General features: G+C 48.9%; 1 protein-coding gene across 11 annotated transcripts in view; it reads left to right on the forward strand.

Annotated features, from left to right (window-relative positions):
• The window catches only part of LOC123993678 (UDP-N-acetylglucosamine--peptide N-acetylglucosaminyltransferase 110 kDa subunit), a 47173-nt gene extending 29554 nt beyond the window's left edge, over positions 1 to 17619 (forward strand). For 7 of the 11 annotated variants that reach the window (XM_046296062.1, XM_046296064.1, XM_046296063.1 and 4 more), the window contains 8 exons: positions 5855 to 6025; positions 7760 to 7876; positions 10010 to 10180; positions 12856 to 12903; positions 13175 to 13327; positions 13911 to 14163; positions 14395 to 14518; positions 16165 to 17619. In XM_046296062.1, the coding sequence (XP_046152018.1) occupies positions 5855 to 6025; positions 7760 to 7876; positions 10010 to 10180; positions 12856 to 12903; positions 13175 to 13327; positions 13911 to 14163; positions 14395 to 14518; positions 16165 to 16345 (1218 nt within the window). In that variant the 3' untranslated portion in view covers positions 16346 to 17619. The remainder of the gene's footprint in view (positions 1 to 5854; positions 6026 to 7759; positions 7877 to 10009; positions 10181 to 12855; positions 12904 to 13174; positions 13328 to 13910; positions 14164 to 14394; positions 14519 to 16164) is intronic. The other 4 variants (XM_046296067.1, XM_046296068.1, XM_046296070.1 and 1 more) reach the window with 1 other exon arrangement.
• Positions 17620 to 19246: the final 1627 nt, after the last annotated feature.

The following is a 19246-nucleotide window of genomic DNA, read 5'->3' on the forward strand; positions in this document are numbered from 1 at the left end:
GACGCTTCCTCATCTTTTTTTTTTTTTCAATTTGAGAATGCTTGGTGCTGTTAAAATATTTCAGAAAAAGTATTTAATTACAAGCAAAATTTCATGAGAATTTATGAAATGACCATTGCAATACATATGTAGGCTATATCGGCTTATAGGTAGTAAAATGGTGGTTTCTTCTGTCTGGCGGTGGTGCGAGTGATGTGTGTGCAGAGGCACGTCGGTCGCAGGCTTGACCTCTGAGCGGCCCATATCTGACAAGACCAGCCATAGACAGAACTCTGGCAGAGGTTGCTAAAATGTCTGTCCTCGGTGTCATGGACTTGGGGCTCGTGTCCAACGCACTTTAACTCGCCATACTGTCCCGAGTCCTTGGCTTACAAAAAACACACAACTTCTATTGCGTATGCAGGTAAACTGATCCACTGCATGAATCTTGTCATCCCACCAACGTGATATAGGATCCGAATTCACTGTGCGTCTGCGTTGATGTTCATAAAACGCCACGGATCCCCTTCTCTACTGTGGAACCCTTTCAATCCTTTCAGCACCTGACTCGAAGGGTGCTCAAATAGCTTGACCTCTTGCTCCTACCTGACACGCAGGCGTCCCATCTAGACATCTGGAAATGCAAATGCGCTATGCTAAATGCTAATAGCACTCGTTTAAAACTCAAACGTTCATTTAAAATACACATGCAGGGTATTGAATTAAAGCTACACTCGTTGTGAATCCAGACAACAAGTCAAATTTTTAAAATGCTTTTTGGCGAAAGCATGAGAAGCTATTATCTGATAGCATGTAACACCCCAAAAGAGCCCCAGGGGACGTAAACAAAATAATTAGCATAGTCGGCGCTACACAAAACGCACAAATAAAATATAAAACATTCATTACCTTTGACCATCTTCTTTGTTGGCACTCCTAGATGTCCCATAAACATCACTATTGGGTCTTTTTGTTTCGATTAAATCGGTCCATATATAGCCTAGATATCGATCTATGAAGACTGTGTTGTGTGATCAACGAAAAAAATAGCGTTTTAAAACGTAACGTCATTTTTTTAAATTAAAAAAGTCGACAATAAACTTTCACAAAACACTTCGAAATACTTTTGTAATGCAACTTTAGGAATTAGTAAACGTTAATAAGCGATCAAATTGATCACGAGGCGATGTATATTCTATAGCTGTACGTCTGGAAATAATGTCCGGGTAAATCTCAACCAAAATATCCGGTCAGAGACCGGAAGAACTGCGCTGCCTTGTGTCTGTTTGACCAAGTAACAAATCGTAGGCAAATGACAAGACTGTTGACATCGTGTGGAAGCTGTAGGTATTGCAACCTCGGCCCCATTTAATGTGGTTCACGTTTAACAATTGGTTGAAGTGGCGCATGGATATATTTTCCCATTTTCAGTGATCAGATTTTCCTGCACTTTTCGATGAAATGCATGTTCTGTTATAGTCACAGCCGTGATTTAACCATTTTTATAAACGTCTGAGTGTTTTCTATCCACACATACTAATCATATGCATATACTATATTCCTGGCATGAGTAGCAGGGCGCTGAAATGTTGTGCGATTTTTAAGACTGTTCGAAAAAATAGGGGGTAGGAGTAACAGGTTAATAGTCCTGCTCATCACTTATTATTATTTTAGCCTAACCGATATGGGTGTTATGGGTTCGATAAAGATTCCAATTTTTTTGGGGGGGGGGGGACCAACTTACCAATACGATAAGGCCTTCGGAAAGTATTCAAACCCCTTAACTTTTTCCACATTTTGTTACGTTACAGCCTTATTCTACAATGGATTATTTTTTTTCTGCAATCGACACACAATAACCTATAATAACAGTGAAAACAGGTTTTTAGAAATTTTAGCAAATGTATTAATGTAAAACAGACCTTATTTCCATAAGTATTTAAACCCTTTGCCATTAGACATTAAATTGTTCTCTGATGCATCCTGTTTCCATTGATCATTCTTGATCTTTCCAGAAATTGGAGTCCACCTGTGTTAAATTCAATTGATTGGTCATGATTTGAAAAGGCACACACCTGTCTAAATGAGGTCTAATTGTCCGCAGAGCTCCGAGAAAGGATTGTGTCAAGGCACAGATCTGGGGAAGGGTACCAACAAATTTCTGCAGCCCTCCACCAATCAGACCTTTATGGTAGATGGGCCAGACGGAAGCCCAAAAGGCACCTAAAGACTCAGACCATGAGAAACAAGATTCTCTGGTCTGATGAAACCAAGATTGAAATCTTTGGCCTGAATGCGTCACGTCTGGAGGCAACCTGGCACCATGGAGGCAACCTGGTGAAGCATGGTGGTGGCAGCATCATGCTGTGGGGATGTTTTTCAGCAGCGGGACTGGGAGACTAGTCAGGATCGAGGGAAAGATGAACGTAGCAAAGTACAGAGAGATCCTTGATTAAAAACCTGCGCAGGACCTCAAACTGGGGCAAATGTTCACCTTCAAAAAGGACCACACCCATACGCACACACCCAAGACAACGCAGAAGTGGCTCCGGGACAAATCTCTGAATGTCCTTGAGTGGCCCAGCCAGAGCCCAGACTTGAATCTGATCGAACATCTCTGGAGAGACCTGAAAATAGCTGTGCAGTGACGCTCCCCATCCAACCTAACAGAACTTGAGAGGATCTGCAGAGAAGAATCGGGAGGAACTCCCCAAATACAGGTGTGCCAAGCTTGTAGCGGCATACCCAAGAAGGCTCTAGGCTTTTTATCTGGAAAAAAAAATAATCTCAACCTGTTTTTGCTTTGTCTATTATGGGGTATTGTTTGTAGATTGAAGGGGGAGAAACAATTTAATACATTTTTACTGTAACCAAATGTGGAAAAGGTCAAGCAGTCTGAATATTTTCTGAAGGCACTTTACAGCGTGGAAACGAAAGTGATATTTTTCCACATCGTTCTCATAAATTACCATCCAAATGTCAAAAACACGCTTCAAATAGTGAATTCTTACAATGTGACAATTTATTTAATATCTGTTATCTGTTGAATTATCAGCCGATGTCGGTAAAAGGCCAATGTCTTCTGCCGACAATATCGGTGGAACTATCTACCAGTCAGGCTCTGCTTTGTTATGATGATTACAAATAGAAAATGATCACTTCTCACGATGTAGGCCTAACGTCAGATCAAAGTTGAATCAATGTCTCGCAAAGATCACCGAATGATTAGTTTGTATGTTACGTAGCCTAACAGAACAGAACAGAATATAATGGCAAACGCTGTTATAAACATAAACATGTCATAAACACCGCTGTCATTTCTTATCCGAAGCTGAATAGTCAATCGTCACGCAGCCAAAACTCAACAGTGTGCAGAACAGTGAGCTCGATGTTTCGCTGGATGTTTACATCTGAAGCAACCGGTTGGCATTTCCACTCACCACCAAACAAACACGGCAATGAGGAAGCCCAGTGGCCGGCAGTGGGAGGAAACTCAACTCTTAAAGATTCAGCTGCCAAACTTTGGCAGTCTACGAAACTTACTCCACTCTTAAAGATTCTAGATTTGGAAGCAGAAAAACATATTGAGAAAAACGAATTTAATTCAAATGGGACATTTGCAGAATGTAGGCCAAACATCCATCTCCTCCCACTCCTCTCTCTGTTTAGGAGCATCAGGGCAAATTGAGATATTGCACATGCACACTTCACAGATTAGGTGTTCCCTAACAGCAATATGCTACAACGCGCCAATAGGACTTGCTAACGCGTGCTTGATTCTGCCCACCTCGTTGCTTGTTCTGCCCACTGATTAATTTGCTCCTGTTGGAAATGTCAGACCACAACCTCTTTCTTGGGTTAGTTATAAAAAATATTTCATGTTCCTGTAGGCATGATATACTGACTGTACAAAACATTAAGAACGCCTTAATATTGAGTTACACTCCCTTTTGCCTTCATAACTGCCTCAGTTTGTCAGGGCATGGACTCTGCAAGGTGTCAAGCATCCACAGGTATACTGGTCCATGTTGACTCTGCAAGGTGTCAAGCATCCACAGGTATACTGGTCCATGTTGACTCTGCAAGGTGTCAAGCATCCACAGGTATACTGGTCCATGTTGACTCTGCAAGGTGTCAAGCATCCACAGGTATACTGGTCCATGTTGACTCTGCAAGGTGTCAAGCATCCACAGGTATACTGGTCCATGTTGACTCTGCAAGGTGTCAAGCATCCACAGGTATACTGGTCCATGTTGACTCTGCAAGGTGTCAAGCATCCACAGGTATACATACTGGTCCATGTTGACTCCAATGCTTCCCACAGTTGTGAAGTTGGCTGGATGTCCTTTGGGGCTCGGACCATTCTTGACACACACAGGAAACTGTTGAGCGTGGAATACCCAGCAGCGTTGCAGTTCTTGACACACCGGTATGCCTGGCACCTACTACCATACCCCGTTCAAAGGAACTTAAATCTTTTGTCTTGCCCCTTCACCCTCTGAATGTCACACACACACAATCAAGGTCTCAATTATCTCAAGGCTTAAAAGTCCTTCTTTAACATGTCTCCCTGCCTTAATCTACACCGAAGTGGATTTAACAAGTGACATCATTAAGGGATCATAGCTTTCACCTGGTCAGTCTCATGGAGGCATTTGTAATGTTTTATACACTGTATGCTTTGAAACAAAATAGGCCTATAAGTGTAATAGTTAACACCTTCTGCTTTAATTTGCTCATGAAACAGTAATTCAACATCTAACTGCATCATCCCCATGAAAGTGATTGAGATCAAATGATTGGCAGATATGCAGTTAGAATGTGATGAAGGATCATTCCTGTTAGAATGTGATGAAGGATCATTCCTGTTAGAATGTGATGAAGGATCATTCCTGTTAGAATGTGATGAAGGATCATTCCTGTTAGAATGTGATGAAGGATCATTCCTGTTAGAATGTGATGAAGGATCATTCCTGTTAGAATGTGATGAAGGATCATTCCTGTTAGAATGTGATGAAGGATCATTCCTGTTAGAATGTGATGAAGGATCATTCCTGTTAGAATGTGATGAAGGATCATTCCTGTTAGAATGTGATGATGGCCTATTTGGAAAATAGGTATGCCTAATTTGGTGTTTTGAGGGTATTTAAAAATATATATATATATATATATATATATATATGAGAACTGTTCCTTAGACAACAAAAAAATCCTATCACATGGTATTGGTCACGTACACATACTTATCACATGGTATTGGTCACATACCAGGCGGGGATACAGTCCCGACAGGATGCTCTCAATTGTGCATCTGAAAGCTTGTGAGACGAGACGTCTTAGGGACCAAGTCAGATTTCTTCGGCCTCCTGAGGTTGAAGAGGTGCTGTTATGCCTTCAACACACTGTCTGTCTGGGTGGTTCAGATCGTCAGTGATGTGAATGATTGGTCATAGGTCTATTCTACAGGGATGTGAATGATTGGTCATAGTTCTATTCTACAGGGATGTGAATGATTGGTCATAGTTCTATTCTACAGGGATGTGAATGATTGGTCTGAGGTCTATTCTACAGGGATGTGAATGATTGGTCTGAGGTCTATTCTACAGGGATGTGAATGTTTGGTCTGAGGTCTATTCTACAGGGATGTGAATGTTTGGTCTGAGGTCTATTCTACAGGGATGTGAATGATTGGTCAGAGGTCTATTTTACAGGGATATTCAATAGGCTACATCTGTCGGTACAGTCTTTGATTGAGAAATGATAGTGTGCGCTCCTCACCCCCCACACAGAAAATGTGCAGTATGCCAGTGCCGGGGTATAATAAATGTCCAAATAAAGCTCACAATGCCAACTGCTCTCTCTCTCCCCTTCTCAGTGTATGTGGCTGGGCTACCCGGGAACCAGCGGAGCTCCCTTCATGGACTACATTGTGTCAGACAAGGAGACGTCCCCCTTCGAGGTGGCAGAGCAGTACTCTGAGAAACTAGCCTACATGCCACACACCTTCTTCATCGGAGACCACGCTAACATGTTCCCCCACCTCAAGGTGAGATTCCTGTTTATCCAGTAAACGAAGGTTTGTTGACGTGTGGCTTGATTGAACCATATTGTGCGGCTAATGTACAGTGATTGGTTGAAATTGCAAGCCCACTTCTTGTTCTGCTGTAATGGATCCGTTTTATGTGTTTAATTTTGCGTTTTGAATGTTTTGTTCGGAAATCTTATTTGCGTAATATTTCTATGGTAGTTTTTTATAGGATCAACAGGTTAAGAACACTATTGTAAAGTGACTGTTCCACTGGATGTCATAAGGTGAATGCACCAATTTGTAAGTCGCTCTGGATAAGAGCGTCTGCTAAATGACTTAAATGTAAATGTAATGCGTCTCACCACATCCGCCTGTTTCGCACTTCCATATCGGTGATGGAAGGTGAACGAGCTAGACAAGTGTTTGTCAGACCATGAGACATCCCAAAAAGCGTCCAAATTTTTACCTTTATTTAACTAGGCAGGTCAGTTAACCTCTTAGGTTGACCCGACACGCAGGAGTCCCATCTAGACATCTGGAAATGCAAATGCACTACGCTAAATGCTAATAGCACTCGTTAAAACTCAAAACGTTCATTAAAACACACATGCAGGGTACTGAAATTAAAGCTACACTCGTTGTGAATCCAACCAACAAGTCAGATTTTTAAAATGCTTTTCGGCGAAAGCATGAGAAACTATTATCTGATAGCATGCAACACCCCTAAAGACCCGCAGGGGACGTAAACAAAATAATTAGCATAGTCGGCCCTACACAACATGCAGAAATAAAATCTAAAACATTCATTACCTTTGACGATCTTCTTTGTTGGCACTCCTATATGTCCCATAAACATCACTATTGGGTCTTTTTTTTCGATTAAATCGGTCCATATATAGCCTAGATATCGATCTATGAAGACTGTGTGATCAAGGAAAAAAACAGCGTTTTATAACGCAACGTCATTTTTTTTTATTAAAAAAGTTGACGATAAACTTTCACGACGCTTCGAAATACTTTTGTAATGCAACTTTAGGTATTAGTAAACGTTAATAATCGATCAAATTGATCACGAGGCGATGTATATTCTATAGCTCTCCATCTTGAAATAATGTCTGGATAAATCTCAACCAAAATATCCGGTCGGAGACCGGAAGAAATGGGCTGTCTCTTGTTTGACCAAGAAACAAATCCTAGGCAAATGACAAGACTGTTGACATCGTGTGGAAGCTGTAGGAATTGCAATCTCGGCTCCAGGTAATGTGGTTCCCATTCAACAATACATTCAAGTGGCGCATTGATATATTTTCCAATTTTCAGTGATCAGATATTCCTGCGCTTTTCGATGAAACGCACGTTCTGTTATAGTCACAGCTGTGATTTAACCAGTTTTAGAAACGTCTGAGTGTTTTCTATCCACACATACTAATCATATGCATATAGTATATTCCTGGCATGAGTAGCAGGGCGCTGAAATGTTGCGCGATTTTTAACAGAATGTTCGAAAAAGTAGGGGGTAGGAGTAACAGGTTAATAGTCCTGCTCATCACTTATTATTATTAGACCGATCCTGTTGATTATGTATGTATGTATTTTTTTTTAATGCCTTGATCTGAAAGAAAAAAGACCAGCTTTGATGAATGAAAATGTCTGCTTTTTAGATCTACAACCCTGACTTGGTTTCTTGTAACGACACTTGACATGCAGTTCACCTCTTCACCTCCAGTAATCTTGTGGTGTTTTCTTCAACAGAAAAAGGCGGTGATTGACTTCAAGTCAAACGGCCACATCTTTGACAACCGCATCGTTCTGAATGGTATCGACCTCAAGGCCTTCCTGGACAGCCTGCCTGACGTCAAGGTGGTCAAGGTGAGATGGTGAATAGCCCTAACCCTTCCTGGACAGCCTGCCTGACGTCAAGGTGAGATGGTGAGATGGTGAATAGCCCTAATCCTTCCTGGACAGCCTGCCTGACGTGAAGGTGGTCAAGGTGAGATGGTGAATAGCCCTAACCCTTCCTGGACAGCCTGCCTGACGTCAAGGTGGATGGTGAGATGGTGAATAGCCATAAACCTTCCTGGACAGCCTGCCTGACGTGAAGGTGAGATGGTGAATAGCCCTAATCCTTCCTGGACAGCCTGCCTGACGTGAAGGTGAGATGGTGAATAGCCCTAATCCTTCCTGGACAGCCTGCCTGACGTGAAGGTGAGATGGTGAATAGCCCTAACCCTTCCTGGACAGCCTGCCTGACGTGAAGGTGGTCAAGGTGAGATGGTGAATAGCCCTAACCCTTCCTGGACAGCCTGCCTGACGTCAAGGTGGTCAAGGTGAGATGGTGAATAGCCATAAACCTTCCTGGACAGCCTGCCTGACGTGAAGGTGAGATGGTGAATAGCCCTAACCCTTCCTGGACAGCCTGCCTGACGTGAAGGTGGTCAAGGTGAGATGGTGAATAGCTCTAATCCTTCCTGGACAGCCTGCCTGACGTGAAGGTGGTCAAGGTGAGATGGTGAATAGCCCTAACCCTTCCTGGACAGCCTGCCTGACGTGAAGGTGGTCAAGGTGAGATGGTGAATAGCCCTAATCTTTCCTGGACAGCCTGCCTGATGTGAAGGTGGTCAAGGTGAGATGGTGAATAGCCCTAATCCTTCCTGGACAGCCTGCCTGACGTGAAGGTGGTCAAGGTGAGATGGTGAATAGCCCTAATCCTTCCTGGACAGCCTGCCTGACGTGAAGGTGGTCAAGGTGAGATGGTGAATAGCCCTAATCCTTCCTGGACAGCCTGCCTGGCATCAAGGTGGTCAAGGTGAGATGGTGAATAGCCCTAATCCTTCCTGGACAGCCTGCCTGGCGTCAAGGTGGTCAAGGTGAGATGGTGAATAGCCCTAATCCTTCCTGGACAGCCTGCCTGGCGTCAAGGTGGTCAAGGTGAGATGGTGAAGAGCCCTAACCCTTCCTGGACAGCCTGCCTGGCGTCAAGGTAGTCAAGGTGAGATGGTGAAGAGCCCTAATCCTTCCTGGACAGCCTGCCTGACGTGAAGGTGGTCAAGGTGAGATGGTGAATAGCCCTAACCCTTCCTGGACAGCCTGCCTGGCGTCAAGGTGAGATGGTGAATAGCCCTAATCCTTCCTGGACAGCCTGCCTGGCGTCAAGGTGGTCAAGGTGAGATGGTGAAGAGCCCTAATCCTTCCTGGACAGCCTGCCTGACGTGAAGGTGGTCAAGGTGAGATGGTGAATAGCCCTAACCCTTCCTGGACAGCCTGCCTGGCGTCAAGGTGAGATGGTGAATAGCCCTAATCCTTCCTGGACAGCCTGCCTGGCGTCAAGGTGAGATGGTGAAGAGCCCTAACCCTTCCTGGACAGCCTGCCTGACGTGAAGGTGAGATGGTGAATAGCCCTAACCCTTCCTGGACAGCCTGCCTGACGTGAAGGTGGTCAAGGTGAGATGGTGAATAGCCCTAATCCTTCCTGGACAGCCTGCCTGACGTGAAGGTGAGATGGTGAATAGCCCTAATCCTTCCTGGACAGCCTGCCTGGCGTCAAGGTGGTCAAGGTGAGATGGTGAAGAGCCCTAATCCTTCCTGGACAGCCTGCCTGGCGTCAAGGTGAGATGGTGAATAGCCCTAATCCTTCCTGGACAGCCTGCCTGGCGTCAAGGTGAGATGGTGAAGAGCCCTAATCCTTCCTGGACAGCCTGCCTGGCGTCAAGGTGGTCAAGGTGAGATGGTGAATAGCCCTAACCCTTCCTGGACAGGCTGCCTGGCGTCAAGGTGGTCAAGGTGAGATGGTGAATAGCCCTAACCCTTCCTGGACAGCCTGCCTGGCGTGAAGGTGGGACTGTGGGAATGTTCTTTGACCATATTTCCATTTGACTAGGACCCACCAACTATTGGAGGCCCCATTGTCTGTGAAGAGTTATTTTATTTTTTTGCCCCCCTTTTATCCTCCTGAAAATGCTTTGTAAATCACTCCTTCCTTCCTTTTTGTGGTCTCCTCTCCAGATGAGGTGTGCCAGTGGGGACAGTGGAGTAGCAGAAACCAACGGGGCTCTGTCCATGCCTGTCATCCCCATGAACACAGCAGCTGAGGCCATCATCAACATGATCAACCAGGGACAGATACAGGTCACCATCAACGGATTTACTGTCAGCAACGGACTGGCCACCACACAGGTACTGGAGGGGAGGGGGGACTGGCCACCACACAGGTACTGGAGGGGAGGGGACTGGCCAACACACAGGTACTGGAGGGGAGGGGGACTGGCCACCACACAGGTACTGGAGGGGAGGGGACTGGCCAACACACAGGTACTGGAGGGGAGGGGACTGGCCAACACACAGGTACTGGAGGGGAGGGGGACTGGCCACCACACAGGTACTGGAGGGAGGGGGACTGGCCACCACAGGTACTGGAGGGAGGGGGACTGGCCACCACACAGGTACTGGAGGGAGGGGACTGGCCACCACACAGGTACTGGAGGGAGAGGGGACTGGCCACCACACAGGTACTGGAGGGAGGGGGACTGGCCACCACACAGGTACTGGAGGGGAGGGGACTGGCCACCACACAGGTACTGGAGGGAGGGGGGACTGGCCACCACACAGGTACTGGAGGGAGGGGGACTGGCCACCACACAGGTACTGGAGGGAGGGGGACTGGCCACCACACAGGTACTGGAGGGAGGGGGACTGGCCACCACACAGGTACTGGAGGGAGGGGGACTGGCCACCACACAGGTACTGGAGGGAGGGGGGACTGGCCACCACACAGGTACTGGAGGGAGGGGGACTGGCCACCACACAGGTACTGGAGGGAGGGGGACTGGCCACCACACAGGTACTGGAGGGAGGGGGACTGGCCACCACACAGGTACTGGAGGGAGGGGGACTGGCCACCACACAGGTACTGGAGGGAGGGGGACTGGCCACCACACAGGTACTGGAGGGAGGGGGACTGGCCACCACACAGGTACTGGAGGGAGGGGGACTGGCCACCACACAGGTACTGGAGGGAGGGGGACTGGCCACCACACAGGTACTGGAGGGAGGGGGACTGGCCACCACACAGGTACTGGAGGGGAGGGGACTGGCCACCACACAGGTACTGGAGGGAGGGGGACTGGCCACCACACAGGTACTGGAGGGAGGGGGACTGGCCACCACACAGGTACTGGAGGGAGGGGGACTGGCCACCACACAGGTACTGGAGGGAGGGGGGACTGGCCACCACACAGGTACTGGAGGGAGGGGGACTGGCCACCACACAGGTACTGGAGGGAGGGGGACTGGCCACCACACAGGTACTGGAGGGGGGGGGGACTGGCCACCACACAGGTACTGGAGGGAGGGGGACTGGCCACCACACAGGTACTGGAGGGAGGGGGACTGGCCACCACACAGGTACTGGAGGGAGGGGGACTGGCCACCACACAGGTACTGGAGGGAGGGGGACTGGCCACCACACAGGTACTGGAGGGAGGGGGACTGGCCACCACACAGGTACTGGAGGGAGGGGGACTGGCCACCACACAGGTACTGGAGGGAGGGGGACTGGCCACCACACAGGTACTGGAGGGAGGGGGGCTGGCCACCACACAGGTACTGGAGGGAGGGGGGCTGGCCACTGGGGGGGGGGGACTGGCCACTACACTGTGGGGGGGGGCTGGCCACTACACTGTGGGGGGGGGGGGGACTGGCCACTACACTGGTACTGGGGGGGGACTGGCCACCACACAGGTACTGGAGGGAGGGGGCTGGCCACTACACAGGTACTGGAGGGAGGGGGGACTGGCCACCACACAGGTACTGGAGGGGAGGGGACTGGCCACCACACAGGTACTGGAGGGAGGGGACTGGCCACTACACTGGTACTGGGGGGGGGGCCACTACACTGTGGGGGGGGGACGACTGGCCACCACACAGGTACTGGGGGGAGGCTGGCCACTACACAGGTACTGGAGGGAGGGGGACTGGCCACCACACAGGTACTGGAGGGAGGGGACTGGCCACCACACAGGTACTGGAGGGAGGGGGAGGCTGGCCACTACACAGGTACTGGAGGGAGGGGGACTGGCCACCACACAGGTACTGGAGGGGAGGGGACTGGCCACCACACAGGTACTGGAGGGAGGGGGACTGGCCACCACACAGGTACTGGAGGGAGGGGGGACTGGCCACCACACAGGTACTGGAGGGAGGGGAGGCTGGCCACTACACAGGTACTGGAGGGAGGGGGGACTGGCCACCACACAGGTACTGGAGGGGAGGGGACTGGCCACCACACAGGTACTGGAGGGGAGGGGACTGGCCACTACACAGGTACTGGAGGGGAGGGGACTGGCCACCACACAGGTACTGGAGGGAGGGGACTGGCCACCACACAGGTACTGGAGGGAGGGGGACTGGCCACCACACAGGTACTGGAGGGAGGGGGACTGGCCACCACACAGGTACTGGAGGGAGGGGGCTGGCCACCACACAGGTACTGGAGGGAGGGGGGCTGGCCACCACACAGGTACTGGAGGGAGGGGGCTGGCCACTACACTGGGGGGGGGGGCTGGCCACTACACTGGGGGGGGCTGGCCACTACACTGGTACTGGGGGGGGGGGGGGGCTGGCCTGGCCACTACACAGGTACTGGAGGGAGGGGGGACTGGCCACCACACAGGTACTGGAGGGGGTGGGGACACATACACACACTGATACCACTACACACAGGAAATGGATAAGAATGAATATCAGTTTATTTTGTTGGTTGGAAGATGCACCTTTGTGGTTGATCTTTGATCCCAGCCATATGACATGACTAGAGTCTAGTGTTACATCTCCTGTATACTGTGTGTTTTCAGATACTTCCATTGGAGGTGGTTGTAGTATCAGGGTCTGTCTCCCTCCAGGTATGACACACACACAGGGTAGTACTAGAGAAAGACATTGGGTCACTTGCATGTCTACATTTGGGTTAGGACACCTGGGGAAATGGTTCCATTACTGTTGTCTGTTTTCTCAGCTCTGAGACCGAACAGGGGTGTAAGGGAAACACTGTTACTACGCACTGGCCTCTCCTCATCCCCCTCTCTTCCTCTCTCTGCCCCCCCTCCCTCCCCCTCTGTTTCTCTCTGGTCATAAATCTCTCCATCGTAACCACCGCCTTGTCCTCCATCTCAGATCAACAACAAGGCGGCTACAGGAGAAGAGGTGCCTCGTACCATCGTGGTGACAACCCGCTCCCAGTACGGCCTGCCTGAAGACTCCATCGTCTACTGCAACTTCAACCAGCTCTACAAAATCGACCCTCCCACCCTGCAGATGTGGGCCAATGTAAGCATCAAGCTAGAAAACACTGTTCCAATCATCCTGTTGTCTGAGGTCTTTATGTTTCTTAAGGAATTCCTCTTGTCCCTGACTCTCCGGGTGAAATGGCATCTTAGTCCCTATGTGATAGTCTATTAGCTTTGACCAGGCCTTATGCTCTGGTCAACAGTAGTACACTATATAGGGACTCTGGTCAACAGTAGTACACTATATAGGGGCTCTGGTCAACAGTAGTACACTATATAGGGGCTCTGGTCAACAGTAGTACACTATATAGGTGCTCGGGTCAACAGTAGTACACTATATAGGTGCTCGGGTCAACAGTAGTACACTATATAGGGACTCTGGTCAACAGTAGTACACTATATAGGGGCTCTGGTCAACAGTAGTACACTATATAGGGGCTCTGGTCAACAGTAGTACACTATATAGGGGCTCTGGTCAACAGTAGTACACTATATAGGGACTCTGGTCAACAGTAGTACACTATATAGGGGCTCTGGTCAACAGTAGTACACTATATAGGGACTCTGGTCAACAGTAGTGCCATTTCAGACACACCGCAACTTACTCACCATCTCTCCTGTAGATCCTGAAGCGTGTTCCCAACAGTGTTCTGTGGTTGCTGCGTTTCCCTGCGGTGGGCGAGCCCAACATCCAGCAGTACGCCCAGAACTTCGGCCTGCCAGGCTCCCGCATCATCTTCTCTCCCGTGGCGCCCAAGGAGGAGCACGTGAGACGGGGCCAGCTGGCCGACGTGTGTCTGGACACGCCCCTCTGTAACGGACACACCACCGGCATGGACGTGCTCTGGGCCGGGACACCCATGGTTACCATGCCAGGTGAGACTTTGCACTCGTTCACTAGCCTCCACAAATCAAAGCGTTGGATTGGTGTTGACATGAGCTGGAGGGAGTTTCTGCGTCCCAGTCATTTCCTTTCTAATCTGTGATGGGAACAAATACACACTACAGAGAAAGGAGGGATAATTGGGGTGAACGGTTCTGTGTGCTGTTGTAACGGTGGTGGGTGAACGACAGGTTGGTGTTTAAATGTGCCGTGTGCCCGTACAGGTGAGACCCTGGCGTCGCGTGTGGCAGCCTCTCAGCTACAGTGTCTGGGCTGTCCTGAGCTCATCGCCCACACCAGACAGGAATATGAGGACGTGGCTGTCAAACTGGGCTGTGACATGGAATAGTAAGGACCTCTGACCAACACACACACTCCAGCTTGTTCTGTCTCTCAATCCTCCTCCGTCTCTTCTCTCTCAATCTGCCTCCTCTCTTCTCTCTCTCAATCTGCCTCCCTCTCTTCTCTCTCTCAATCTGCCTCCCTCTCTTCTCTCTCTCCCTCTCTTCTCTCTCTCAATCTGCCTCCTCTCTTCTCTCTCTCAATCTGCCTCCTCTCTTCTCTCTCTCAATCTGCCTCCCTCTTCTCTCTCTCAATCTGCCTCCTCTCTTCTCTCTCTCAATCTGCCTCCCTCTCTTCTCTCTCTCAATCTGCCTCCCTCTCTTCTCTCTCTCAATCTGCCTCCCTCTCTTCTCTCTCTCCCTCTCTTCTCTCTCAATCTGCCTCCTCTCTTCTCTCTCTCAATCTGCCTCCCTCTTCTCTCTCTCAATCTGCCTCCTCTCTTCTCTCTCTCAATCTGCCTCCCTCTCTTCTCTCTCTCAATCTGCCTCCCTCTCTTCTCTCTCTCCCTCTCTTCTCTCTCTCCCTCTCTTCTCTCTCTCAATCTGCCTCCTCTCTTCTCTCTCTCAATCTGCCTCCCTCTTCTCTCTCTCAATCTGCCTCCCTCTTCTCTCTCTCAATCTGCCTCCCTCTTCTCTCTCTCAATCTGCCTCCCTCTTCTCTCTCTCAATCTGCCTCCCTCTTCTCTCTCTCAATCTGCCTCCCTCTTCTCTCTCTCAATCTGCCTCCCTCTTCTCTCTCTCAAATCTGCCTCCCTCTTCTCTCTCTCAATCTGCCTCCCTCTTCTCTCTCTCAATCTGCCTCCCTCTTCTCTCTCTCAATCTGCCTCCCTCTTCTCTCTCTCAATCTGCCTCCCTCTTCTCTCTCTCAATCTGCCTCCCTCTTCTCTCTCTCAATCTGCCTCCCTCTTCTCTCTCTCAATCTGCCTCCTCTTCTCTCTCTCAATCTGCCTCCCTCTTCTCTCTCTCAATCTGCCTCCCTCTTCTCTCTCTCAATCTGCCTCCCTCTTCTCTCTCTCAATCTGCCTCCCTCTTCTCTCTCAATCTGCCTCCCTCTTCTCTCTCTCAATCTGCCTCCCTCTTCTCTCTCTCAATCTGCCTCCCTCTTCTCTCTCTCAATCTGCCTCCCTCTTCTCTCTCTCAATCTGCCTCCCTCTTCTCTCTCTCAATCTGCCTCCCTCTTCTCTCTCTCAATCTGCCTCCCTCTTCTCTCTCTCAATCTGCCTCCCTCTTCTCTCTCTCAATCTGCCTCCCTCTTCTCTCTCAATCTGCCTCCCTCTCTTCTCTCTCTCAATCTGCCTCCCTCTTCTCTCTCTCATTCTGCCTCCTCTCTTCTCTCTCTCAATCTGCCTCCTCTCTTCTCTCTCTCAATCTGCCTCACTCTCAATCTGCCTCCTCTCTTCTCTCTCTGCCTCACTCTCAATCTGCCTCCTCTCTTCTCTCTCTCAATCTGCCTCCTCTCTCTCAATCTGCCTCCCGCTCTCAATCTGCCTCCCGCTCTCAATCTGCCTCCCGCTCTCAATCTGCCTCTCGCTCTCAATCTGCCTCTCGCTCTCAATCTGCCTCTCGCTCTCAATCTGCCTCCTTCTCTTCTCGCTCTCAATCTGCCTCCCTCTCTTCTCACCATTGCTGTAACTGATCCGGTTCTCCCCCCAGTCTGAAGATGATCCGGTCCCGTGTGTGGAAACAGCGTATCTGCAGCCCTCTGTTCAACACCAAGCAGTACACTATGGATCTGGAGAAGCTCTACCTGCAGATGTGGGAGCGTCACGCCAGCGGCAGCAAGCCAGACCACCTGGTCAAACTGCAGCCCGTCGAGAGCAGTGAGAGCGCCTGAAGTCCCAGACCCAGGGTGTGTCCCAAATGGCATCCTATTCTCTATATAGTACACTGCCTATGACCGAGGCCCGAGACATAGGTAGTGCACTACAAAAAGGAACATGGTGCTTTATGGGACGCGACCCCCCCCCCCCCCCCTGAACCTGACGTCCCATCAATCGATGCACGTCGCCCTCACCCTGACCTCTAACCCCCAGACTTCTTAACTCCAGTCCCTCCAGAGCAGCAGAAGCATCTGGGCTTGAACTCTGACCCCAATCGCCCCTAACCCACCACTCTGCCCCTCCTGCCCAAAGCCTAGCTCCTATCTGCTCCCCTTTAGCCCCCTTCATCCCTGCCTCCCTCCCCTGTGACTTGGACTCTTGTCTGTTGTAGAGCCTGCAGGTGTGTCTCCCTTTACCCCCTCCCTGCCATTCACCTCCCTCGTCATCATATCCCATCCATGTTGGTTCCCCTGAGCCAGACTGAGCCAGAACCACTCTGCCCTTCACCTGAGACTCTTCCCCCAAACCACAGCATCCATACTGGGTACGAGAGGAGGAACACCCCTTCTCCATTCCCTCCCTCCATACAGCGCCTAGAAGAGACCCCCCCCCCCCCTTGGCTTTTTCACTTCCCTTCTGTGTGTGTATATGGGACCCGTTAGGGCCTTGAGGTTTGAGAACCAGTCCCAAGCCTCCATGTAATAATTGAATATGTAATAAGAGGTTGATGTTATAAGAGTACAAAGGGACTGTGTTGAAGATCTAGTCACTCGTCTTGAACTAAAAACATTGAATCGGCTTAAACATGTTAAAACATTGTCTTTAGTTTGCAGCTGCTCTTGGTAACTCTGCCAGGATTTGAGTAAGATAGTTTCATTATCAGATTTCAGAGAGAAAGATCATAACCACTTCCTTCCCCTACCACCCAAATGCCAACTTTGAAGGATTTTGTCATGTGTCAATGTAAGAAAACAAAAAAAATATTCTCGATGGCTTTGTCCTCTTGTTCGATGTCACGCACTATGCTTGTTAAGACCAAACCTTGTGGATAAAGAGAGGAGTTTCAGTACTACCCCATTGGAATGGCCCTCTTTTTCTTTCACCCTTCGTTATGCTGCTCCTCTCCCCATGCAATGATTGATTTTTATCACTCAAACCAGGAATGGCCTAGGTAAGTATTTTCTGAGCAGTTTTAGTTTTGTACTCTTGCCTTTGTTTTATTGAAGCTCTGTCTGGTATGCTGCAAGGCTCTGACTCCATGTCTGTTGAAATAAAGAAATAAGGCCAACCTCTGGGAATGTGTGGATCATTTTACTACCATAAATCAGGGTCGTGTTGGAGCACATTCACCCATATTGCTTCCACCTTACAGACCCGTTTTTGTTTTACTCAATTTGGTATATAAAAACTATTTAGAATTTTCTGTGGAACTGTGGCGTTTTTCAAAGCTGTAAATAGATTTTCTAAATGTAACATCCTATAGTAGTGTAATAGTTACGAAACAGCAAATGCATTCTTCAAAATAAAACCGCCTTCTAAACAAATAAAATAAATAAATACGCGGGACTCCCCTTCAAATTAGTGGATTTTAATTTTTCAGAAAACACCTGTTGTGTACAATCAAGTACACAGCGACGCAATCTCCATAGACAAACATTGCCAGTAGAAAGGTCTTAATAAAGAGCACGGTGACTTTCAACGTGGCACTGTCATAGGATTCCACCTTTCCAACGAGTCCGTTCATATTGTTTATGGCCTGCTGAAACAGCCCCGGTCAACTGCAAGTGCTGTTATTGTGAAGTGGAAACGTCTAGGAGCAACAACGGCTCAACCGCGAAGTGGTAGGCCACAAGCACACAGAACGGGACCGCCGAGTGCTATAGTGTGTAAAGATATTTGGGGAATGCCAGGAGAATGCTACGTGCCCAATGCATCATGCCAACTAAGTTTGGAGGAGAAACAATGTTCTGGGGCTGTTTTTCATGGTTCGGGCTTGGCCTCTTAGTACCAGTGAAGGGAAATCTTAATGCTACAGCATACAATGACATTCTAGATGATTCTGTGCTTCCAACTTCGGCAACAGTTTGGAGAAGGCCCTTTCCTGTTTCGGCATGACAATGACCCCCGGTGTAAGGCATGGTCCATACAGAAGTGGTTTGTCGAGATAGCTGTGGAAGAACTTGACTGTCCTGGACAGAGCCCTGACCTCACCCCAATGAACACCTTTGGGATGAATTGGAACGCCAACTGCGAGCCAGGCCTAATTGCCCAAAATCAGTGCCGACCTCACGAATGTTCTTGTCTGAATGGAAGCAAGTCCCAGCAATGTTCCAACATTAGTGGAAAACCTCAGAGTGGAGGCTCTTACAGCAGCAACAGGGGGGAACCAACTCTATTTTAATACTCGATTTTGGAATGAGATGTTCAATGATCAAGTGTCCACATACTTTTGGTAATGTAGTGTATGTTTACTTATTTAAGTGAGCTAGTGTATTTGGACCTGCATTGTTATGTTGAATGATGTCATGTTTTTAGGCCTGAGAAACAAGACTCCCTGGTCTGATGAAACCAAGATTGAGCTCTTTGACCCAAATGCCAAGCATCACATCTTGAGGAAACCTGGCACCATCCCTATGGCTTAGCGTGGTGGCAGCATCATACTGTGGGGATGGTTTATAGCGGCAGGGACTGGGAGACTAATCGGGATCGAGGGAAACATAAACAGAGAAAAGTACAGAGATCCTTGATGACAACCTCCTCCAGAGGGCTCAGGACCTCAGACTGGAGAGAAGGTTCACGATCCTAAGCACACACCCAAGACAACGCAGGATCCTAAGCACACACCCAAGACAACGCAGAAGTGGCTCTGGGACAAGTCTCTGAATGACCTTAATTGGCCCAGCCAGAGCCCGGAA

This window comes from Oncorhynchus gorbuscha, linkage group LG13, assembly GCF_021184085.1.
Source record: "Oncorhynchus gorbuscha isolate QuinsamMale2020 ecotype Even-year linkage group LG13, OgorEven_v1.0, whole genome shotgun sequence".
Taxonomy (NCBI): Eukaryota; Metazoa; Chordata; class Actinopteri; order Salmoniformes; family Salmonidae; genus Oncorhynchus; species Oncorhynchus gorbuscha.